General features: G+C 46.3%; 1 protein-coding gene across 2 annotated transcripts in view; it reads right to left on the bottom strand.

Moving 5' to 3' along the window:
* Positions 1–3038: 3038 nt before the first annotated feature.
* Positions 3039–26166, bottom strand: part of F11R (F11 receptor) — a 29037-nt gene continuing 5909 nt past the window's right edge. The window contains exons 2-9 of one of the 2 annotated variants that reach the window (XR_014505902.1): positions 18289–18348; positions 16219–16326; positions 14499–14642; positions 12322–12524; positions 11011–11113; positions 8933–9040; positions 5926–7311; positions 3039–4196 (exon numbers count right to left, since the gene is read on the bottom strand). Coding sequence is in view for 1 of the 2 variants with exons in the window: in XM_083417196.1 (XP_083273322.1) it covers positions 4161–4196; positions 5926–5977; positions 8929–9040; positions 11011–11113; positions 12322–12524; positions 14499–14642; positions 16219–16326; positions 18289–18348 (818 nt within the window). In the remaining variant the exon portion in view is untranslated. Of the gene's footprint in view, positions 4197–5925; positions 7312–8928; positions 9041–11010; positions 11114–12321; positions 12525–14498; positions 14643–16218; positions 16327–18288; positions 18349–26166 lie in introns of both variants that reach the window. The other variant, XM_083417196.1, reaches the window with a different exon arrangement.

Below are 26166 nucleotides of genomic sequence, written 5' to 3' on the forward strand. Positions count from 1 at the left end.
CCTGGCCTGGATGGTGGTGCTATAGAAACCAGCCTTGGCCCAGAGCCTCCTCCCAATTGGCCAAGTTGGCTTCCCCAATGTGATGTCAGAGGCAGGTCTGGGATTATCTAGTGTGATGTGCCGAAAGGAAAGAGTCCTGTGAAGGGATGGAGATGTTTGCATACTGGGAGGCACCGAAACCTAAGAACATAAAATGCAGGTCGGTGGCTCACCTAGTCCAGCATCCTGTTCTCACAGTGGCAAAACAAATGCTCCAAAGGCATGGGTAGGCAAACGAAGGCCCGGGAGCCAGATTCAGCCCAATCACCTTCTAAATCCGGCCCACGGATGGTCCGGGAATCAGCGTGTTTTTACATGAGTAGAATGTGTGCTTTTATTTAAAATGCATCTCTGGGTTGTTTGTGGGGCATAGGAATTCATTCATTTTTTTTTCTTCACTGAGAGCCAGTGTGGTGTAGTGGTTCAGAGCGATGGACTCGTAATCTGGTGAACCGGGTTCGATTCCCCGCTCCTCCACATGCAGCTGCTGGGTGACCTTGGGCTAGTCACACTTCTTTGAAGTCTCTCAGCCCCACTCACCTCACAGAGTGTTTGTTGTGGGGGAGGAAGGGAAAGGAGAATGTTGGCCGCTTTGAGACTCCTTAAAGGGAGTGAAAGGCAGGATATCAAATCCAAACTCTTCTTCTTCAAAATATAGTCGGGCCCCCACAAGGTCTGAGGGACAGCGGACCGGCCCCCTGCTGAAAAAGTTTGCTGACCCCTGTCCACAGGGAAATCCTCAAGCAGGACCTGAGCACAAGAGCCCATTGATGCCTCCAACTGTTGGGGCACAGCATAGCCAAAAGCCTTCTCCTTTTATGAATTTGTCCAATCCTCTTTTAAAGCCAGTCTAGTTAGTGGCCATCACTGCCTCCTGTAGGAGCCAATTCCTTCTTTTAACTATGCTCTACGTGAAGGAGGACTGCCTTTTATCTGCCCAGAATCCTCTGACATTCAGGAGGGTCTTTTACCAACTTGGGTTGGCAAGACAGCTACGGCCACCTGGAGCAGGATAACTTAATCATGCATTTGTAGCCTCATGGCTGGACTACTGTAATGCACTCTATGTGGGGCTACCCTAGGGGTCGCTCTGGAGGCTGCAGGTGGTGCAGAAGGTGGTGGCTTGGTGCCATAGAGACTTAAGTTGCTAGAAGGCCTGCACACGACACCCCGCTTGCGGGATTCGGACCAGCCGCTACCAGGCCAAGTTCCAGTCACATGTATTAACGTGCATCTCAGGACCAGCTTACCTGAGAGACTGCTTTATCCCTTATCCATCCAGCAGATTGCTGTGGTCTACGAGAGAGTCTCCCCTGGAAGGTCCAAAGATCTCAGAAGCCCATTCCGCAGTAACTCGGATCAGGGCTTTAAGTGTGGCTACTCCTGTCCTGTAGAATAGCATCCCTATCAAAATACAACAAGACGCCCATGCTCTGCACTTTCCAGAAATAATTGAAGATATATTTATTCCAACAGGCTTTCCTAGATGAATAAATGGGTCTTTGTCACAAGTGTCCATTTGTTAGGGCCTTAATCTCATTTTAAATATATTTGCTATTTTTGTGTTTTTAACTTTTTAATTGTCTTATGTGTAAATTGCTTAAGATGGTGGTTTAGAAGGTGTTTCATATATTGCAATAATAATATATACTTGTAACAATAAATTAATAATAAGACTTGCAGTCACCCAGGAAAGTGATGGGAGTCTTTACAGTTTTATAGCTAGGCCAGCAGAGGACAGTGTGTCACTTTTCAGTTTGTGAGCCAGTGACAGACACACACACACACACACAAAATTCCCTAATACAATTCCCAGCGTACTTGTTTAATTAAAGAAACATTTGAGGAACAATAGAGAAATTGCGAAAAGGAGGGAAGTTCACAAATCTCTTAATGGGAAGGTGTAGGTGCTATTATTTGCATATCAGCCAGATATATTGCAATTTAAGTGCAACAAACAAACAGAAAGGGCAGCTCTCTGCCCCAAGGCAATTACAGTTTAAACTTTGACCCAGGGGAATCCAGCATGATATCCACTGCTATATTAGTTCCACAGACAAAGCAGGCCTGTCTGTGGTTGCTGCAGAGTTCCTGTTTCCCTGCTTGGTAATGTTAAGTCTATACATGTTTATTCAGAAACCAGCACCAGCAGCTTCAAGAGGGATTTGGCAAGTCAGCAGAGGACTGCAGGCTTGAAGTGACTTGTGGGCTTCATTGTGGCATCGCATCTCATGTGTTGCCGTTTTATTGCAGTTTGTTCCTTTTTATCCTTATGAGCTGCCCAGATGCCTTCAGTTATGGGGTTGCCTTCTGTGAACAAAATGCATAAATCTAGAACAACCTAAACTGCAAGCTTTCATTCAGGGATAGAGAACTTGTCACTATTAGCCAGGTTTAAGGAAAGGGAATCTGTGGAGTTAGTTGAAAGCAAAGCTTTCCAACCTCTGCCCCATCAAGAGAGGAGCCAAGAAGCCCAAAGTTTTACATTATGCTGAACCAGGCATTCTCAACCTGGCACCCCAATAACTGCCATTATTCCCACCTTGCACAGGCCTGTTTGGGATATAAGCAAACAGGAACCCATTAATTGGACTGCTTGAGATGTATGTTTGTGGCAGTGTCCCCCCCCCCCCACTTTCCTTCAGTGGGTAAATTTTGAGGCTATTCAGAGGTAGCACCAAACCACAGCTTGCCATCCCTCTCCCCTTCCTCCTTGCACAAGGATTAGAGGTCTCCAATCATGGCCTTGTGGGAACGCATTCGTTTGGCCAAACAATGGGTTGTGCAAACCAGGCTTACAAGCTGCCTTGAAGTCCCCTGCAACACACAAAATCAAACCACCACTTTTCAGCCCCAGCCCAAGGCTTTTACACCCGATCACAGTGGCAACAGCACTGGTTTGGAGTTACATCGGCATAGCCTCGTGCCCCTGAGACATCCGCTGCCCACTTGTGACTATTACTCGAAGCACAAAACATATTTAAACAGAGAAGACAGGGTTCAAACGGAAGGGCAATGTTTATTTTCAATTCTGTTTCCAGCATACAAAATGATACAAGAACGTTGTAGCAGTATTTATAAAAGGCACATACGATAGCACTCTCAAGTTTGAAGGCCAGCTCTCTAACACAGCATAAAAGCCACCACTAACACCGGGCCCAATCCACCCCACAGCTACGCATGCAGGAACTCTCAGATTAATGGGCCACAGCTGCAATCCTGTACCTGGGAGTAACCGTGACTTAATGCAACAAGACTGACTTCCAAGCAGATGTGGTTAGGACTGGGCTGTAAGACCCTATTCTAATTCTGTGCTGGATCGCAGCTACAGGACAATACAATTTTGCACTGTGTGGCGGTAGATTTATCGATATCCTCTGGCCCCTCGTTGACTCTTTCAGGAAGCATCCAGGCACAATTATTAATTCTGCTCTCAAAACCAATTCTCTTCTTTTTGGAGGCCAATCTGAGGTAGAAGGGGTTCAAGGCCAGGAAGAGATTTCATAGGTACAATTTTGACTTAAGCCATCTCAGATTGTGGGATGCCACTGACATCCCAAAAGGCAATGTCCTACAGGTCAAACCTGGGCAGCTTGCAAGGGTCAAAAGGTAAGCCTAGGAGCCCCAAACTAAGTTTTCCAGGCTGCAATCCTAACCTCACTGAATTCAATAGGACTTGGTCGGCGGTATTCAATGAAGTTTTACAAGACAGCAATAGTCCCTTCACAGTTAATTCCACCCAAACGAGAGGCACTGCGGTGGCTGTTTGCATTTGCCATGACTGAAGCTACTGAAATTTGGTCTCTTGATTTCAGTGGGTTTCCTCTGTGTAAAAACTTCATTGCATACGACCCTCGGAGTAGGCACGGTTAGGATTGCACTCAATGGCCAGGCCCCTAATGAGACCGCCTTAAATTGATGCTCTTCAGCAGAGTAGTGACCAAGGGTTTAAAGCATTAAAAACAAAATTCATAACGGCACACTTCATCTTTTCTTAAAAACAGGTTTTTTAAAAAAATCACGCTTAATTACAAAGATTCATAAGGAACATTTACAACAGCCTCAAGAGGAGGGAGAGGTTAGACTTTAATACATGGTGGAAGGCAACATGAGAGTGGAGATCAGACCAAGAAGGAAGACGTCTGTTTAAATTCACCCTGGAAAAAGAGAGAGAGAGAGAAGAAACCTCTAAGTTACACAGCATGAGAAAGCCAGCAGGGCAGCCTCCCCCCCCCAGCTGGGGCTTTGGACTACAAGTCTCATCAGTCCTCAGCCAGCTTGGGGGAGGCTGCTGTAGAGAGCCAGACCGCATAAATTCAGAACCCCAAAGTTTCAAGGTGCATAACCCTCACAGCTCTTAGCTGTACGCCTGCGTCTCCTCCCGTCCTCGAGAGTGATCTTGCACCACCAGCATGCCACGACTGCTAACAATGGCCGCGTGGCCACAAAAGGATGGCAGAGTGTTTAATAATAAACACTTCTCCCTGATAATTGCACTTTCCATGCGTTCGAAACTTGTCACACATATTGGCTTCTTCTAATCCTGTTAATGTGGGCTTGCTGTCGCAGGTGTGTGCGACTGTGTGTTGAAGCTGGGGCACTGAACTACTATTATGTTTTTAGATATGCTGCAAGCCACCAAGAGTGGCTGAGGAAACCCTGCCAGATGGGCAGGGTATAAACAAATTATTATTATTATTATTATTATTAACCTTTGGATTTTTTTTGTAACAGGCCAAGAACAGCCACCCAACATCCAAACTTGTAGCTTGGACACAGCCAATACTTTCTCTACAGACCAGTGTTTCCCAAAGTGGGCAGGTCCACTCCTTGAGAGGGGATTACAAGGGGGTGTCTAACAGGCAAGGGGGGCGTAGCAGGTGGGCCCCTCCAAGCACACAGATCACTTATTTAACAAATGACCAGGCTAGAGCCTAGAGCAAAACACCTCCCTTGCTTCATATTTAAAGTTTTACCGCTCTTACCACTTTCAAAGCTATTTACTTTGGTCACGTTTGTTTGTAGCTATGATGCTGAGTTGTCACAGTAATAGCTATTTATTTTCTTATAAATTAGTTATTGTACATCTGTGGTAGGAGAGGGTTTGTGCATGTTTGGTAGTTATAAATAGATATTCTATGCTATAAACTTCATTCACCCCTTATGTTTTTGTTAGTAAGATTGTGTCAAAATATTTTTCATGCAATATTCTTTGCTGCGATCTATCTATCTATCTATCTATCTATCTATCTATCTATCATCTATCTATCTACAAGGTTAGATCGGATCATATATTTATTTTGGCATGTATTTATTTTTCATGTAAGCACGCAATCAGTTTGTTACCATTTTGAACTTCAGTTCTGAAGAATTCATTTTACTGGGTTGGGTAGGGGGCACTGGGGATGGGTTTATGGCACCAAGGAGGCAGTGGCCCCCTAAAAGTTTGGAAACCACTGGTCTAGGAAATCACTCGAGTTGGAGTGTGCTGTCCGAGAGAACCTACATAGGTACCCTTTAAACCAGGGGTTGTCAACCAGGATTCTAGGTGGGCGGCAGGGGGTTCTACGGCACAAGCTGAATCCTCCTTCCATCGAGCACTGGTGGGCGGTAAGGAAATTTTACCACCAAGAAAGATGCATTAGTGGGCGGTAGGTATAAAAAGATTGACTACCCCTGCTTTAAACAAAATCATGCCCCACCTTTTGCTCTTCCAAATAAAGAAATAAATTCATGAGCATGTTTGCAAACCCACCGGAGACTTGAGTGGCCCCATCATTCCTCCCAGTCGGAGGCTGCTAAAAACACCACTCATTACATCATTGCCACGCCTAACAAAACCAGCTTTTCTGGGGAAAGAACAGAGCAAGTTCCTGTTCTACTTACATCACTTCGGGTAGAAGGTTGGCTGTAAATGACCTTCTTATTGCTGGTGGTGCTAAAACAGGTGGAGAAATGAGAAATTAGAGGCAGGGACCTGGCAATAGAGGAAGAAATCCCAGAAGCGTAGGCAGAAGGCGGAATGCTGAGGGTGCCATTCGGCTAAATCCCAGGCCATATTCACACCATACAATTCACAGGTTGCAGAGTTGGAAGGGGCCACCAAGGGTCATCCAGTCCCACCCTCTGCAATGCAGGTACCACAGCTCAAGATTCCCTGGCAACCTCTGCTTAAAAACCTCCAGTGAAGGAGAGTCCACCTTCTCAGGTAGTCCGTACCATTGTCAAAAGGCTGTACCTTTGGAAAGTTCTTCCTAATGTTTGGTTGGAATTTCTTTGTCATTTTAATCCATCAATTTGGGTCCCACCCTCTGAATCAACAGAAAACAAGCTTGCTCCATCTTCCGTGTGACAGCCCTTAAAATATTTGAAGATGGCTATCCTATCACCTCTCTAAACATCCCAAACTCCCTCAACCATTCCTCATAAGGCTTGGTCTCCGGGCCTCTGACCATCCTGGTCACCCTCCTCTGCAAACCTTCTGGCTTGTCAACACCTTTCTTAAAATGTGCCACCCAAAACTGGACACAAGAATCCAAATGGGGGTCCAACCAAGGCAGAACAGAGTGGCACTTTAGCTTTCCTTGAGGTGGACACTCTACTTCTATTGATACAGCCTGGAATCGCATTTGCTTTTTTTGCTGCTGCATCACACTGTTGGCTCTTAAGAGGAGTCAACAGAGTTCCCTGTGAAGCGAGATTGAGTGCTAAACCACTCTGTAAACTGTAGCTCTGTGAGGGGAATACAGGTGTCCTACCAACTCTCAGCAAACTACAGTTCCCAGGATTCTTTGGGTGAAGAAGCCATAACTGTTTAAAGTGGCACCACAGCGCTTTAAATGAATGGCATGAATGTGGCCCTATTTAGAGCAGACCCACCTTAGCCATGCCGGTTAATTTCAGCGGGTCTACTCTAAGTAGGGCTAACACCAGATGCAACCCCTTTTGGCATATAAGCAATGTATACAAGTTTGTTAATAAATAACTCTGGGCACCTGACACCCAGAGGCTTCCACCGGGAGGCTGGCGCGCCGTGGCTCCTTCTGCAAGCGCCACCCACTCCCACCACCCTCTTCGGTGGCTAGGAATGGGGCCAAGGGGAACCCAGTGGCCCCCAAGCCTCAGCCAGCATATAAGAGTTTTGGGGGCAGGAGGAATATGTGGGGAAGGGATGAGAGAGGCAGGGCAATGTGGGTGGGAAGAAGGGTTCTGGTGGAGGAGACACCGATGCTGCCAACCCAACTGGCCAAGCTTCTACTCACTCTCTTCTTTCTGAAAAAGAGGGGGAAAACAAAACTTTAGCCAACAAGGCAAACTTCAGTTTCCTCAAATCATTTGAGCAAATCTTCTTCTTCTGACAATTACATTTACACCATACATTCAAAGCACAGTAACACCCCATTAAATAGTCATGGCTCCTTCTGGGAGCTGTAGTTTACTAACATGCTGAAGAGTTCTGAAGAAACACCCATATTTCCCACTCCCAGAGCTACAATTTCCAGAGTGGTTTTACAGTCAACCCCTCTTCTCAGGGGAGTCTGGGAATTGTAGCTCTGGGAGGAGAATGGGGGGGGGGGTCTCCTCGCAACTCTCAGCACCCTTAGCAAACTACAGCCAGGCCGCATTCACACTCTACATTTAAAGCAGGATTGTATCGTTTGAACAGTCATGGCTTCCCTCAGAGAATCCTGGGAATCGTACAATTTGCAGAGCTCCCAGTGTGGAGACAAAATTGGGTTAGGATCTACTTGGACTTCTTTTGGGGGCACTTGACTAATCCCAGTAAACTCTGTTCCTATTCTATTTCTTGAAATGGGTCAGACATAGGAGAGAGAGAGAAGTTGTGATGTTTCAAGCTTTTCAGAAAAGAAGGAAGGAAGGAATGCAGTGGTATCTTCTGAAAGTACCTCAGATGCTCTACTGTCTAGACTGCAAAAAGTCACATTCAGCTGATTTGCTGATCAACTTCCCTTTCGTATTGTGCCAAGTCTAAACTGATTGCTTGCGGTCATATTTGTGACACTTGCTTTGATGCTTTGTAACATGTCTCTAAAAAGCTATCCTCTCTGCTTGTATGCAGAGTTTCCTGTGAGGGGCTAGGCCAAGACCTTGTCCTCTGTGCAGCTCTCAAAGCTACCACTTTTTAATAAAGAAGATTCTCAACAGTTCTTAATCCTAAAACTTCTTAGAATCCACATTTGGGAAGATGAAATAACTATTAATCCACTCTGGAAATCGTAGCCCTCTGAGGGGAACAGGGCACCCTTAAGAAACTTCCTTTCCCAGGATCCTTTGGGGGAAGCCATGACAGTGTAAAGTGATAGGATACTGCTATAAATGTATGGTGTGAATCTGGCCTGGCTATTTTTGTTAAGGGTGCAGGGTTGCTACACAATTCCCCTCAAAGAGCTACAACTGCCAAAATGGAATAACAATTTTAATGGGAACTGTAGCACTGGGAGAGGGACAGAGGCCTCCTAACAACTCTTAGCACTCTTAATAAACTATAGCTCCCAAAATTCTTTGGGGGGAGCCATGACAGTTTCAAGTTCATCACAGTGCGTTAAATGTTTAGTCTGTAGCCTAGGTCAGCCTTTTGCCAGCTTGGTTCTTTCCAGAGGTTATTGGCCACAGCTGCCTCTCAGGATTGTTTAAGAGCCTTACAAGCACCTCACCTATGTCATTTATGGCCACGATTCGACAACCATGTAAGGGAGTCCTATGTCATCCCCATATTGCAGGCTCCCACCTATTTGGGGAAGTGCATGGGATATTAAACCAAACGCCAAGCCCAGAAAACCTTGCCAGGCCACCTCAGTGGAGGACGCCGCATATATAATCAAACTAAACATTGCATGACATGATCGGTTCAAGTGCACAGCCTGCTACTTACTGCTGAAGAAGCCCCGGGTGTAGGCAAACCAGACCCCAAAGATCACCAGGCCTAGGACGATGAGAAGCACCACCACAGCAGCAACAATGCCGCCCACGTTGACTTCACCTGCACAGAAAAGGAAGGTGGTATTCAGCTCTTCTGAAAAGGAGGCTGTCACACTGCAAGACCCTACACAGTCTGGCAAAACAGCATGGAATCATAGAATTGTCGAGTTGGAAGGGACCCTGAGGGTCATTCTAGTGCGATGCAGGAGTCGCAGGTAAAGAATCCCTGGCAGGCAGCCATCCAAACTTCTGCTTCAAAACCTCCAATGAAGGAAAGTCCGTCTGGTGACACCTGTACACCTGTATACCTTAGACCGACTCTAATTCACTGGAGGTTTTCTCCTTCAACTTTGGCTGAAGTGGGGCAGCAAACCTAACAGGCAGGGAGATTTTGTTTCTTACTCATTTCTCTCTTTACAGCAGGGGTGTCTAATGATGGTTTTCCCCCGCCTGAGGCCTGTTGTCACCTTTGGCCAACTGCCTTGGGGGTGCCACCCCACACTTGTAATAACTTTCCTCTTTATCTGGCAATTCCCCTTTCCTACTGGGCTTCTGCGGCCTTATCCTGTTTTTTCCAAAGACAAATACTAGAATGTATTTGGAACGCCAATTAATGGATTAGTTTCAGGTATCTTTTCATCATTCCTGCCCTGTCACCAAGATCCTTTTGTTCGTGATCTTACTTCCACTTCTCCAATCCCATACTTCAGCCAACTCATCTTGGGAAATTCCTGACCTTTTTTTCCCAATAGTGGAAAGCACCTTCTAAATCACCGTATCCTAGTATCGATCAAGGCTGTAGACAATGAGGGAGGGATGTTAAGCTCCCTCTGAGAGCACCAAAATTTCATATTCAGACATTCATTATTCATAAAAAGAATACTAGAACATAATGAAGTAATGACTGGCTATACCTTACCCACGGACCCTCTAATTTTACCATTTGAATATGTTGAAGAAACTGCACCAAGGGGACAGGGAATTAATGCAAACATCTCTTAACTTGCTGCCAGAATGGTTACAGCATTTGTCAAAATTGGGGGCGGGGCAAAAATGAGAATACCATCCTCAAGAGAATGCATAACTAAAATCTGGGACACAGTATATGCATGGTTGAGCTTACAGAGATGGTAAGAAACACAGAGGGGAGACAAGAAGATGCCTTTACAGTGGTGCCTCGCAAGACGAAATTAATTCATTCTGCGAGTTTTTTCGTCTTGCGAATTTTTTCGTCTTGCGAAACACCACTGTGTATTGATGGTTTCTCATAGGAATGCATTGGCGGTTTTAAAAAAAAGGCGCAAGACGTTTTCGTCTTGCGAAGCAAGCCCATAGGGAAATCTGTCTTGCGAAGCAACTCAGAAAATGAAAAACTCTTTCGTCTTGCGAGTTTTTCGTCTTGAGAGGCATTCGTCTTGCAAGGTACCACTGTACAGTATTGAGAAATGGGAGTCTTTTTATAATGTACTGGAGGAATAAGGTACAGGATGATGTACACATTTGCAAGCTTGTGATATTAATTTATTTTGTTTGATTTTGGAAATGTGCTCCTATTGTGTTTATTTCTAGATATCCCCTTCTATTTTTATTTTAATTGTCATCTGTTACTAGTGCCATGTTGTTGTTGTTGTTTGTGTGTGTACACACACACACACACACACACACACACACTGAACAAATACAATGTAAGTGAAAAGTGGGCAACTGCAACAGATAATACACCAGTCAAATCTAAAATTGCAATTAACTCTTTCACATCATTCCAGGTATACACATATATTTAGGCACAAAAGAGAGAGCTAACGTTATTAAGTAAACTGTTTCCAGTGCCTTCATTCTCCAAAACCCCTAAAACCTAAATAATATATAAGGGAAGCTCTGGAATATTATGTATTTATGCATTTTTCATAAATAGCTGTAAAGGCATTTGGGTTCAGGTTGCAAAGATCTGCTCTCAGGTGTTCGTTCCCTCCATAGCCAAACAGTAGAGCCGGCCATTAAGGCAACCCACCGCCAGTCGGGCCTACTTACTGGTCTCCATGCGCACCGTGTCGGACTTCTGGGGGGCCCCGACTTTGTTGTCTGCCTGGCAGTAGTAGTCCCCAGCGTCATAGGCCATCGCGGGCTCAAAAGACTGAAAGAGAGGGAGAAAAAGAGGGGTCTCAGCAGCACGCAATTCCCAGGGGTCAGGAGACTTGTCTACTCGAAAGCCAGAAGTAATGGGGAAGGAGGTGCAAAGAATCGACAATTTCAGCCCATGCCAGCCTGCTGTGCGTTCACCTTCAAACCATAGTTTGATTTAAAACAGCACGCAAGCAGAACGATACAGTTACTTCTTGCCTTTTTTGTACTTAGTATGGGGCACTATCTTCAACCCCACTTTCATGTTCTCCCAAAGAAACCTAGGCCCCTTTAAAACGTCTTGGCTTCCCCCTCCCAAGAAGGATCCCCGGAACTGTAGTTTGTTAAGGGTGCTGAAATTTGTTAGGAGATCCCCTATTCCCCTCGGCGAGCTACAATTCCCAGCGTGCTTCAACAGCCGACCGCTCTTTCTAGGCAACTCTGGAAACTTAGTAGTTCGGTGATGGAAATAGGAGGGCCTCCAAAAAACTCTCAGCACCCTTGAAAATGACATTCTTTGGGGGAAGCCATGACTATCTACAGTGGTATCATGGCGCCTTAAGTAAGGCAGTGAGGTGTAGTGGTTAGTGTCCGACTAGGACCTGGGAGACCAGGGTTCAAATCTTCACTCGGCCATGAAGCTCCCTGGGTGATCTTGAGGGCCAGTCAGTGCCTCTCAGCCTAACCTACCTCAAAGTGTTGTTGTGGGGAGTTAAATGAGGTGTGTTTGAACCACAAAAGCCACCTTGGGAGAAGAAGGTGGGACATAAAGGCAAAATAAAATAAAGACTAGTGTGCGTGTGGCATTAAGGTAGCATAACTGAGAGTAGAAGACTTACTATTCCTCACTGTTGGCCTCCCCTCTCAACAAACCTCATGCCCAAGGATCCCTTATTTTTCAACACACAAGGCTGCCAAACTTTCCAATAGTTCCCACTTGTTGACTCTCAGCCAAAGGCCTTCAAAAGCTTGCCAGAGCAGAGTTACACTGTGTAACCATCTCAGTGTGAATAATGCAGTAAGGGCTTTGAGGTGTTTTCTACAGTCAAGCAGTGTATGTTACGGAATAAATAAAAATAAAAAATGAGTTGCAGAACACAACGGGTTCCCCCCCTCTTCTTCTCTCCCCACTCCCAATTCGAAAGTCAGAGTAGCACCACCACCATCCCCCCAAAATATGGCAAAATTCACAAAGCTTAGAGCCTGTTTTCAAGACCCTACCAGAAGCCCCGTCTTGGGGTCCATCGTGTAGGATGAATTCCTGAACAGGGAGTTGGTTTTGGGGTCTTGGGGCATCGGGATGTTGTCTTTGAACCAGGTGAAGGTGGGAGGCGGGGAGCCGTCTGTCTCCACGCAGGTGAGAACCGCTTTGGTGCCAATGGTGACCACAGAGGGCACTTGGGCCTTGGGCTTCGAGGGCGGGACTGCAAGGCCAAGAGACATCCGTTAGAGAAACGAAGGTGGTGTTGTTGCAGGAACACTCAGTTAGTTCGTGAAAGGCGAGCAGCTGTGCAGGACAACTTGAAAAACATGCACTCCACAGGTCCTAAATTCCTTTGCTCTAAACCAGAGGTTCCCAGACTACTTGAAAATTGCTGAGGGTCTTTGTGGCTCACTTAAATGATTTTTAATGGGAAACGATATATAATTAATTGAATAAAATGTTTAAAATAACACTCACAAAAAGAAAACAAGAAGCTTTTCTATTAGGAATTCTAGGCGCCGAAATTCCAAAGGAACAGAAAAGACTTGTTTATGTATGCAACGACAGCTGCGCGGATGCTGCTAGCCCAGAGATAGAAAGAAGACAAAAGTCCCTACCAGAGAAGAATGGCAGATCAAGTTGCTGGACTATGCCGAAATGGCAAAAATGACCAGAAAAATCAGAAATCAGGAGACCAACATTTCAATAAGGAATGGGGGAGATGTAGAATTTACCTTGGGGACCACTGCAAACAATTAAAATCGTTAGTGGGTTTGCAATAACACTTGTGAAGTAACGAGAACTATGGATACAATGGAGATATAAAATTTTCGGATTATCATATAAGATGCAGTTTAACAATGGGACCCACAGAGGGGGAGGAAGAAAGTCTAGAGATTTGTAGGAATCTTGTACTTATGGAAGGTGTTGTGGTATGACTGTAAATTGTAATATGGAAAATCAAATAAACAAATCGGGGAGGGGGGATTCTGCTTGTTGTTGCAATTGCATTGCCCAGCGCTGGACCTTGGATCATTTTTTCCATTGTATTTTTACAGACACACCACGGACTAGGGGAAGGACCACAGCTCAGTGGTAGAGTGTCGGCTTTACCCCCAAGAAGCTCCTAAATTCAATCCCCAGCACCTCTGGGTACGGCTGGGAGAGACTCCTGCCTGAAACCCCAGAGAGTCGCTGCCAGTCAGTGTAGACAATACTGAGTTGGATGGAGCAACAGTATAAGGCAGCTTCCTATGTGCCACCTGAACAAAGCTTGCGCACCACTGTATGGGAAGCCTGACTCTGAAGGGGAAAACACCCCACTATTATTTTGCCTTTGAGGAAACATCCCATCATAATCTTCTTAGGGCAAAAGCTAGCCTTCTTATTATTCTCCGTGTTCTCTAGTTAGATCTGGGTGAGGAATACACACAGAGAAACCTCCTCAATATTGCACTAATAATATTGTCCTCATTGTTGCCATCTTCTAACTAAGGTCCGTTTTGCACCATAAATTAAAAGCAGTTATACCACTATGGACAGTCATGGCTTCCCCCAAAGAATTCTGGGAGGTGTAGTTTCTTAAGGGTGCCGAGAGTTGCTAGGAGGCCCCACTATTCCACTTACAGAGCTCCAATTTCCCAGAGTTCCCAGGGAAGAGGAATTGATTGGCGTATCTTGGCAGGAATGTTCTTCCACAGAACAGGGGCAGCCCTGCTCCGTGGAGGGGGATTCTGAGATCTTAGGAACTTGCAAGAGAGACTCTCCTTCAGACCACAGCGATCTGGTTTCTCAAGTAAGCTGGCCGTGAGCTGCATGTGGCCTTTTACTGTATGTTAGTACATATAGCTTGGCTTGGTAGCAAATGGGCAGCCTGTGCAAATCCTGCAAGCAAGGTGTTCTATGCTGAAGGTTGTTTCTCCCCCAACAAGCAACTAAGCCGCCACATTCTGTGCCTGCTGCAGCCTCTGAATCAACCCCAAGGGCAGCTCCGCACTGAAAGTATTGCAGTAATCCAGCTGTGAGGCTACCAATTGCTGTGGTCGAGGTATTAAAATAATTAATTCCTCATTAACGGGCTGCTTGACACAAGAGCGCTGAGAGACCGTTGGACCAAGCTTGTTGGGCTGTTGAGCTTCTGGAGGCCAGTGGTCAGGGTCATGAAGGATTCTGGACACAAAATGACATTTCGTACCTTGAACAATGAGCCGCACAGAGGAATGCCGATAGACCTCTGAAGTGTCAACCACCTCGCAGATGTACAGGCCCGTGTCTTTCCGAGTCACCGATTCGAAAAAGAGTTCATTGGGATTGAACACGGCGCGATTCTTGTAGGGCTCTGGGGGGGAGAGAAGGCCCTCAGAGCATGAGAAAACACCAAGAAAAAAGCTCTTTCAGGGAATACTTGAGCACAAGTGGTGATAATTTTACCTCAGTACTGGTGGAATCATCAAACTGCAGGGCCTAATTCTGCCTAGTAGGAGCCCTGAACAAGGCTGTTTTCTCCAAACCAGGCCCCATTCACCTAACAACACGGGAGGACTCCCAGAAGTGAACTTAGTCCATATTGATTTTTAAAAATGGGTCTAGGAGACCCAATCTCATCATTCTATGATGCATCACGCATGTATATAACATTCCCCTAATTTTTATCCCCCATAACTCAATAATAATATTAATAACAATATCCCGCCCATCTGGCTGGGTTTCCCCAGCCACTTGGGGTGGCTTACAGTACATATAAACTGGATTAGTTCTTTCTCTCCTTGACGTCTGATGGGAAGGCATTCCACAGGAAGGAAGAGGAATTTTTTATTCACTTTATTGATTTTGACATGTGAGATAATCCAGTACAGCAATTTTAATCAAAATCTGAGATGTGGTAGTTAATTTTTTAAAGAAAAAACTGTAGGTGATCTGTTGTGGAACGACCCCATTGAAGTAGGTAGCAGCTGTTACCCAGACCTTATTGCTGGTTACAAAGGGCCCCCCATAACAGATCAAGCTTCAGGGCCACAAAATGTAGGCCCCCCACTGCCCACACCCAATGCTAGGTGTGGGGCAGATAAAGACTGCTGCGAAGGATCCACTGGGAGGCTTAAAATTGGCTTCTGATTGTTCCTTGGCAAGAGGGGTGTCTATCTGATGACATTTAAGTCATTAAGGCCCCTTTCCATGTGCTACCAGCACAGGGAGGGTGGCAGCACAAGAACGTGCCTTTTCCGTGGTGGCTCCCTGCTTGTGGAATGGCTCGCCTGCCTTTTATTTGTGCATGGATGAGTTTTGATTTTACTGAGTGCCTTTACTGTAACTGGCTAGTATTTTTATTGTGCCTAAGTCACTGTGAGTCATTTCCATGAGTAAAGCTAGCTAGCTAAATAAATAAATAATAATAATAATTAAATAATAATAATAATAATAATAATAATAATAATAATAATAATATCTGGCATCAAATACAAGCCCTGCTGAAAACTGAGCAGTGTAGGAAGATCTTGAAAGGTCCTAGGAAAGCTAGCCAAGAAGGCCAAATCCAGCTCGGGAAGGGAGACTGTTAGGCAGCTGGTACTCCAACAGCATCCCTACTCTGCCTTAGAGGCTCAGTTTCAGGTGCTACAAACACTGGAAACGAGGAGACAGCAGGACAAACAACCTAGCAAGGCAGATGGATGTTCAACAGGGAAGAGGGGCAACCTCCCTGCCTTGAATCAAGAAACCTGGATGTGTACACTTCTCCTGACCCAATTGGTTTCTCCCTATGGCCTAAGACTCATCCAGGTAGGACCCATATGGCAGAGAATAAGAATAAAGAGTTCCAGCTTCAGCAGAAGTTATCTTCTAGGACCTCGAAAGCCCCCTTTTAGAATTAACTCATCCTCCAAAAACACGAACGCACACACGGTTAAACTACCCACCTGTGAGGTGACCGTCCAAATAGACGAGTGTTGTGGAGCCATCCCCCTGGAATTTCCACTCCACACGCCTTGGGGAGCCCTGGAATGCCTTGCAAGGCAGTCGTGCTTCTAAAGAAATGTTAAAGGGGAAGAAGAATACGGGTAAGCGGGAAGGCAGAAAACAATCACATTGGGACACATGGATTACCAGGAGAGTCTGGCACAAGTTCCTAGAGAAGAAGCATCATCCAAGCTCCAGGAAGTTGCCTGGGACCTGGGTTGTGGGCGCCGAAACAGAATGCCCTTTAAACAGGCCCAGGGCCACTGCACCAAAGCCCCAGGAAACAACTGGCTATAATTTTGGCAAAAGAGGGGTTTCTCATGTACTGCAAAGGATAGAAGAATGCTTTTTCAAAAAAAATGCACTCTGTCTGTCTCTCTCTCCCTCAAGGACATTCTTTAGCGTATTCTATTTACAGGGCACTTTTGAGATGAAGATTCACTAAATCAATGGCTTCGTATCTGCGGCTCCAGATACGTAGTTGAGGATAACTATTGGGGACAAGTTGTCATTTGAGGGATGCAAATTTTGTTAAATCTGAATCCAGCATGTAAAAGAAAACAGCATGGGCTGTGTTTTGTATCACCACATGCATTAATACTTACTGGAAGACTCATCTGAATTAGTTTTACACTTTTCCTTTTTTTATCCGTACTTTTTGAAACACAAGGGAGATAGATCCCCAAGTGAAATCTGCATACATAAAATCATACAGTAAAAACATGGCTAAAAATAGACATCAATTAGCCATTGTGGAAAGATAGCGGTTGGCATGGAATTGGCCTGGTAGGAAGCGCTAATGTTGATTGGCTCCCCTAATTAGGCACATACCTAATGAGCATCAGTCATTTTATTATCTTTACCTTAAGGGTATGTTATCCTTTTCTACACCACACCCCCCAACACATATATACCATCCTGTCAAAATATCAGTATCTCTTTCTTAAATAATAATAATAATAATAAACCCACATATCAGGGGGAAGTCAAACTGCTTTTGCCTGTTTTTTGCTGCAACACTTCAGGATTTTAGAAGCAGCTTGTAAAGCATGGAATGGTGAGGGGGAGGGGGACAATGAATGAAGATAAGTGTTAATTAAATGCTTCGAGAATAAATGAGCACACATGGTTTTGCAAAGGGGTGGGGGGTGCTATTAAGTCCAGGCTCTAAAATTACCCAGCTGACAAAATGAATTGGAGAAGGTGTGGGAGAGAGAGATGGAAAAGAGGAATACAACATTTTTAAGCATTAGGAATTGGGAAGAAGGGGCCGGAGCTCAGAGGCAGAATATCTGCCTTGCATGCAGAAGGTCCTGGGGTTCAATCCCCATGCAAGGCTGTGAATGTCCCATTGCCCCAAACCAGTGGAGAGCCACTACTGCCCAAGGGTCTGACTCACTACAAGGAAGGATGGGCTGGGGGCTTCCCCTGCCTGACTCAGTATAAAGCAGTTTCCTGTGGGGAGTGGGAAAAGGATTGTGGGCAAGGAAATTGTGGGGTCATTCCAGAGGAATGGAAGCAAACAGGTGTGTTGTTGTGGAAGCGGTGAGCTGAGTTGTGGAGATGCTCCTTACTATATTTGAATGTTGGGGGCACAGGGGGAGGAGAGGGGGGCACCTTGCCCCACCCTGGCCTTGCAACACAGCCGACTGAAGCCACCTCCTTCTACCAGGATGACTGAAAAGCCCTTGCAGAGGGGGAGAAGGGCTGAAGGCAGGAACCGGGGCCTGAGCAATTCAGCAGAACTTTTGCAAGTGAGTCTCCGCTTCAGGCAGCAAAATGTCTTGGGCTGGCACCCGACACGGGACAGCCTTCCCAAGCCTAGCAACCATCAGATGTTTTGGATTCCAACCCCTCGGCCTACATTTTGTACCAAACTCCCATCAGCCCCAGCTGGTAGCCATAAGCCCAGCTGGCGGGGCTGATGGGAGTTGTAGTCCAACACATCTGGAGGGGAAAAGCTGCTGCGAGGTCCGACGAAAAGAAACCCTTCGCTGCAAGAGAAGACAGCCATCGTTTTCGGGACTTACCGCTGTTCTCGGGAACTTGAACGAGCGTCTCCTGGCTTGACTGGCCTGATATCAAGGACCCTGTAGCAAAGAGGAAATTTCAAAGTTATCAAAGGCCCGTCTGCACTATCCATTTAAAGTGGTATCGTGCCACTTTAAACCTTCATGGCTTCCACCAATTATTCCCCAGAGCTGCAGTTTGTTAAGGGCGCTGGGAGGTGTTCAGATTCCCCTCTTCCCTTCTTAGAGCTACGGCTCCCAGAGTTGCCTGCAAAGAGGACTGACTGTTAAAACGCTCTGTAATTGTAGCTCTGTGAGGGCAACAGGGGGTCTCCTAACAACTCTCAGCACCCTGAACAAACTACAGCTCCCAGGACTGTTTGGTGGGGAGCCATGGCTGTTCAAAGTGGCATGAATTTGCTCTCAATGCACTTAAGTATTTGAAGACAGCAGCAAGCAGCTTAAAGACTAAGTCAGCCTTCCCCCAACTTGGCACCATCCATATGCTTTCGAACTACAACTCCCACCATCGCTGACCAGTGGTCATGCTGGCAGGGGCTGATGGGAGCTGGAGTTCATCATCATGATGTGGAAAGCCCTTTGATGGGGAACGCTGGATTGAACCTCCTCGGTCTGATCTACCCAGGTTCTCGTGGTCAGCTAAATTGCACAAACTTCCCTCCACTTCCCCCAAAGCATGCAGACATTTCCTAAAGAAAATAGGTTGGGAAGAGGGAAGGCTTAGGAAGACATTAGGAAGAACTTTCGGAGGGTAAGAGCTGTCTGTTAGTGGAACAGACAAGCTTCTAAGGTGGTGGACTCTCCTTCGCTGGAGATTTTTCAGCAGAGGTTGGATGGCCATCTGTCTTGAATGCTTTAGCTGAGATTCCTGCATTTCAGGGAGCAGGACTAGATGACCCTGGGGGGTGGGGAGAGGTCCCTCCCAACTCTACGATTTTACAACTTCCTTGCATACACACAAGACAGTCGCCAGCCTTACTTGGGCAGAGAAAAATTACTTTTGCCTACAGGAAGAATAGAGCAGTAAATACTATGACTCAGGGTTTAGTACCGCAACATGAGCTTGGCACAGGTGGGCGGAATCTGAAGTGGGAAGGAAAGGAGAGAGAAAAGGCGAAACCTGATGCAAACGCGTGTTTGATGAAGGAGTGTTCAGTGAAAACAGAAACAGCCCCCGTATGACCAGGTCTCTCGATCCTGTGTGATGCTGGGAAGATTGCTGGGAAGTGGGCACACCCCTCCCCCTGCCCTGCTACAGGTACATTTATTTCTATTAGGGCAGCTTTCACCAAGCTGGTGCTCTCGGGACATTCTGGACCACAACCCCCCTTCACACAGTGCATCGTTAAACTATGGAACTCCCTGCCACAGGAGGCAGTGATGGCCACCAATCTGGGTGGGTTTAAAAGAGGACTGGGCAAATTCACAGAGGAGAAGGCTACTAGCTATGATGGCTATGCTTTGCCTTCACAGTTGGGAGCATTAAACATTTCTGAATGCCTGTCACTGGAAGCCACAGGGCGGGAGAGGGCTCTTGTGCTTGGATCCTGCTCGGGGGTTTTCCCACAATGGGCATCTGGTTGGCCACTGTGAGAACAGGATGCTGAAGATGGACCACTGGCCTCTGCTTAGGTTCTTAAAGGTAAAAGGACCCCTGACCATTAGGTCCAGTCGTGACAGACTCTGGGGTTGCGGCGCTCATCTCGCTTTATTGGCTGAGGCAGCTGGCGTTTGTCCGCAGACAGCTTCCGGTTCATGTGGCCAGCATAACTAAGCCGCTTCTGGCGAACCAGAGCAGCGCACGGAAACGCCGTTTACCTTCCCACCGGAGCAGTACCTATTTATCTACTTGCACTTTGACGTGCTTTTGAACTGCTAGGTTGGCAGGAGCAGGGACTGAGCAACAGGAGCTCACCCCGTCATGGGATTTAAACCACCGACCTTCTGATCGGCAAGTCCTAGGCTCTGTGGTTTAATCCACAGCACCACCCGTGTCCCTGCTTGGGTTCTTAGATAGTGCCTAAAAGCCACATATTGTAGATATCAAAGGCCAATGGTCATCTAGATTCAACCTCCAAACACTCTCTAATTGACACGGTGTTCCAACAAACCAGTTCTCTCACTCTGCACCTTCTGTTCAAAAGCATTGCAGAGCCTTCACACTGGTTCATGTAAGGTAAAAAGGTAAAGGACCCCTGGACGATCAAGTCCAGCCAAAGGCGACTATGGGGTTGTGGCACTCATCTCGCTTCCAGGCCGAGAGAGCCGGTGTTTGTCCACAGACAGCTTTCCAGGTCACGTGGCCAGCATGACTAAACTGCTTCTGGCACAACGGGACACTGTGACAGAAACCAGAGCACACGGAAACGGCGTTTACCTTCCCGCTACAGCGGTACCTATTTATCTACTTGCCCTGGCATGCTTTCGAACTGCTAGGTTGGCAGGAGCAGGGACTGAGCAACGGGAGCTCACCCCGTTGCAAGGATTCGAACCGCCGACCTTTGGGTCAGCAAGCCCAAGAGGCTCAGTGGTTTAGACCTTCTCTCAAGCATGAATATGCCAGCCACTGCTCACTTCCAGAAAGTGGGTGGGACAGGACTTTAAAAACAGCAATAACTTGCCAATGGGAAGGAGAGGCTCCCACAAAGGGCCATGGATGGAGCAGAAAGAGGAGTCAGGAGGAGGTTAACTGGTCTTCAACCCACCTGGTGGAATTTCTGGCTTTGCTAGTTTCAGCTTAACCCCCCCCCCCCCCCGGCTCCCACACACTCATTACTCACTTCACTTCCGTGTCAGAAGAAACTGACTCAAACCACTGGCTCTGCAGAATGACCTCATTTCCATCCTCAGCTGCTTTTATCAGGTAATTTAGCTGGCAGGCAGCAATTCCCAAGCCAAATGCACCCATGCCCCACCCCTGGCCCATGAAAGTGCTCAGTTCTAGGTAAACATTGTTGTTTTAACAGTTTTCCGGGTAGGGGGAGGAATGCAACAGAGTTTGCATTTTTCAAATAAATAAAAGAGATTAAGATAGCACAGGAAAAAAAATAAAAGCAGCAAAACACATAATGAAAGCCAAATTTTGTGATTCGGTGCGGAGTGTTTTACAGGATTTACAGAAGCAGTCTTGGTTTCTGATTTGATCCCAGAATGCCCTCCTTTTCCTTATGACAGCCCTATCTTCACCCGAGAAATGTGGGGGGGTATGGAGTTATGCGACTCCTGAGCCAAGGGAGAGACGTAACTATACCTTTAGAAGACATCTGAAGGCAGCCCTGTATAGGGAAGTTTTTCAGTGTTTAATGTTTTATTATGTTTGAGAGAGAGAGAAAGCTGCCCAGAGTGGCTGCGGCAACCCAGTCAGTGGTGAATAAAAAATTAAATTACTATTATTATTATTATTAAAGGGACGCGGGTGGCACTGTGGGTAAAAGCCTCAGCGCCTAGGGCTTGCCGACTGAAAGGTCGGCGGTTTGAATCCCCGCGGCGGCGTGCGCTCCCATTGCTCGGTCCCAGCGCCTGCCAACCTAGCAGTTCGAAAGCACTCCCGGGAAGGTAAACAGCGTTTCCGTGTGCTGCGCTGGCTCGCCAGATGCAGCTTGTCACACTGGCCACGTGACCCGGAAGTGTCTTCGGACAGCGCTGGCTCCCGGCCTCTTGAGTGAGATGGGCGCACAACCCTAGAGTCTGTTAAGACTGGCCCGTACGGGCAGGGGTACCTTTACCTTTATTATTATTATTATGGGATAGGACATCCTTGTTTTCATCAGAGGAATGTTGCAGGGTTTCTTATGCACCTAATAAATTAAATCCCACTAAACGGCATTAGAAACGTTCTTGGTCTTCCTTACCCTAAGAAACACACAACGCTCTTGGTTTTTAAAATATTTTGCTCCGTTGCATTGCACCCAAGCATCCTGCTCAGGATTTCTGTTGGTTTTTGGTTTTTTTGCAGGTGTATGTGTGTGTAAATTTAAAAATGTAACAAGAATTGGCTGGCAGAACTGACTTGCATTTGTTTTATAGGGGTGGGCTGTAGATCTTTTAGAAACAGATGCATTGCTCATTCAGGAAACATGAGCAAAAGGTCCTTTGGTTCTAAGGCAAGCAAATGGCACACAATGGAGACCCTGTTCTCCAAAACCAAACGTTCTTAACAGAATAAAGAAGTCAGTGGACAACCAGTGAATCTCTGTTGCCATTTGAAGGGCACACACATTCACAGCCTTGTAACTCTGCCTGGTGCTTTAGTTCTAAAAGCGGGAGGGGGGTGGGGTGGGGAGCTTCTGGCAAAACAAGGTCCAAAAAAAGCAATCTATTCCTTAGATAAAATTATCTCTGTACTGCCACAAATGCAAACACGCATTTCCAGGGGAGAATCTGCAGGCAGGAGGCTGTAACCCCTTCGCTCATTGAGGGGTCCCAAACAAAGTGGAGAGAAGCTAGACTGCATCATTTTAAGGAAACCACAGGCTGGTCACTGGGGATTCCAGCAAAGAATGCTGTACAGCACTTTATCGTGACTCAGCTCCCCACAAACAGCCACACCTGAACAGCCCAGGGATTCAGAGGGTGCCAATTTCAGTTTTGAAACTGGTGGTCCCACCATGATTCCAGAAACAACAAGCTGGGCCATGTTGCTCTAAATCCACCCATCCCTATCAGAAATGGTTTCCCTTGCTTCAAAAGTCACTGCGGTGTTGCAGTTGGCCTGGGATCTGGGAGGCCAGGGTTCAATCCCTACTCAGCCATGAAGCTCACTGGGTGACCTTTCAGCAGTCGCTATCTCTCAGCCAAACCTGCCAGGAGGAAAGGTGGAATGCCGATGTGATAGGAAGTAAGTTTAAAATCATGCAGATGCATGTCAAGTCAGTTGCAGCACATAAACAACTCTGCATCCATCTGAGCTGCAAAACTCAGACAACTTTTGCAAGTGATCTGTGGCACTAGTTCTGGACCTTAAGCCCTAGAAGGGGATTTTATGATACAGAAGCCATTTCCCCTCAGCTGCTTAACTTTGGACCTGGCCACTGTGGAGGAAGAGGCAGAAAAGAGCTACCTATTAACTCACAAGATTGTGAAACAGGAGCCTCTGGAAGCCAGGGCTGTCACTCAGTAAATCACAATCCACATCTACAGTTTGCTGCTGCTTTTCTGCAAGGGGAGGGCACCCACAAAGGCCTGTTGCAAACTTGCAAATTCACTGGGGCAGGTGTAAAAAAGCCCAGCTTGGAGAACCAACAACAGATATTAGCACACAGATTAAATTGAGAGACAACCACAAGGATTATACCACCTAAGTTGAAATCCTACAGTCAAATATTTGAATATGGCTTCCAGCTTGCTCCTTTCATCTATTTAGGGTTAAGGGGAAGGGAGGAATTTGGGGCGAGGCACAAGTTCAGTAGTAAGAGAACTTGCTTTGTTCAAGATACTGTCAGCAGCATCTCCAGCTAAAAAGGTCTCTGGTAAAAAGTCTGGCAAAGCAACCTTGGAAGAGCTGCCATGTTATTAGAGACAGTGACCTGGTTCACAGGTAATGCCAAGCCAAATTATGGCTTTACATGAACAAGCAAGCGTGGGGGATCCCAGAAAAAAGTTTGCAGCTGCTTTGCTCCTCATCTCATAGTAGGAGAGTAGCCCATGAGTTGACAACATTTGAGGCCGGGCTACTCTATTTTAGAGCCTTTGGATCTGCTTAAAATGGGGCAGCTGAGTCACTGTACAGTACAGCCAGAGCCAATGCCTGTACTCATCCTGAGGGAAAAAAATGAACTACGGAACTCCCTGTCACAAAGAAATAGCTGTGGTGAAAGAACTCAGATATTTCCAAAGAGGGATGAGACATAGAAAACTATGTCAGTAACTGGATTTAAGGGGATTACATCAACTCATGGGATGGGAGTACATTTTTGGCCTACAGCTCCTCTGATGGCTGGGGCTGATGGGAGCTGCAGTTTAAAGCATATGAAGGGCAGCATTCGAAATTCACCAGGCGCATTTTGCACCTGGTTAACGGCCACTTGTGGTGTAGGGAATATGCCCAGGCAACTACAGGATGGTGCCTAACCTCTCCACCATCTGGAGGTGGATCCTTGTATCTTGTCTGTTTTCACATACTAACACAACACATCCTGTACAATTCCATCCATGATATTTTATCTGCACAATCATAACGAATTTCAGGAACCAGAAAGCCCTATTGAAAAATACGACTTTCGAGCCGTTTGGTCCCAAAATGGCAACTAGACATTCCGTTTTGGAGACTACAACCCTGTTTTAAGGAGCCATTTGGCACCTAGCTTATACAGTATATCTGAGTTTCTAACATTGCTGAAGGGTGTCAGGTGGATAAAGGCTGACCTAAGGCCTTGTCAGCCATCTTGAAGCAGCATTTCCCCAAAAGAGGCAAAGTATAACTATTTTAGAATGGGAAAAAAATGTCGTTGAAACAAAAAAGGTGATCTCTTTGTACTTGGCTAATAGGAAATATAGATCACTTCATTTAGCATACATTTGTAGCTGTCAGCAGGTGGTCCCCTGGAAACTGGATGGTAATCCCTATGGTAGGGATTTACCTCAGGGATGAGGACCAGCATGGTCAGGAATGATAGGAGCTGGAAGACCCCCAGCAAGACCCCTGTAAGTTCCCCATTAACCATCTTTGCTGCCCTACAAACCCTTCCTTTACAGAGCTGAGTATTTTAAAATTAGCCACAACCAAAACAGTGAAAAAATGAGGCAATCCTGGTGCCCTGACAGGACTTCTTGGAGTACTCATTCAAGTCTTCAAAACCAGTTTCCCCAGAGTTTAAAACTCGTTCCGACAGCGACTTTATAGAGTCGCACCCTCATGCTTTCATGGCATTAGAAGCACTGAGAGTCACCGAGGTTTGGAAAGGGGTTTATTCTGCCTTTCATAGTCAATTAAAGTACTTTTGATTTTGGGTCGTAGCATGAAACTCCAAGCCTGGGTTTTAAAGCTGAGTCACAGTAAGTTTCACTGCTTTGCTCGATGCCCTGGGCAATAAAAGGCAAGGGGAATGTATACAGCTCTGAGGTAGGGCAGATCTGCTTTGGATGCAGACGGTTCTGGGTTCAATTATCATTATACACATTTTTGTGCATATGCGGCACCCCCAGAATGTAATCGCGCCCCCCAGATGCGATCATACGGTACTCAACACCCATTAAAAGCACCAGGAAACTGCACAAACAACTCTGAATCCAAATGGGAAGGAAAGATCCCTAAAGGGAGGGGAGGAACATAAACAATGTTAACTCAGCTGGAAGGTCCCTTGGCTACTAAGGACAGATCCAAAGGAAGGTCAGTCAGCTAGCTAGCCCTTAAACAAATTTGAAGCGGAGGGGGTTGGGGGTTGGGATACACCTGAGGCTATTTAGTTAGGGGGGAAATGGAGACAATAGAAGACCTTTTGTAGAGAGATATTTTTATTCCTCAAGTGACATCCACACCATACATTTAAAGCACATAGCCCCTGCCCCCCCCAGCAAGAATTCCTGGGAACTGTAGTTTTTAAAAGACGCTTCAAATAGCAGCTCTGTGAGAGGTAAGCTATAGCTCTTAGGATTCTTAAGAAGCCATGTGCTTTAAACATATGGTGTGGATTTGCCCGCACAATTCACAGAGTGGGTTAACAATCAATCCCTCCTCCAAGGAAACACTGGGAACTGTAGCGCTGGGAGGGGAACAACCCTCAGCAAACTTAACAAACTACATTTCTTAGGGTTCTTTGTGTTTAAAGTGACATGATACTGTTCTAGAAATGTATAGTGCAGGATGCTGTATTGCAACGATGTCCACGGTCAACCGCAATCGACAGGTAGATCTCCTGTATGTCCCTGATAGATTGCGCG

This window comes from Podarcis tiliguerta (genome assembly GCF_965153285.1).
Source record: "Podarcis tiliguerta genome assembly, chromosome: 16".
NCBI lineage: Eukaryota > Metazoa > Chordata > Lepidosauria > Squamata > Lacertidae > Podarcis > Podarcis tiliguerta.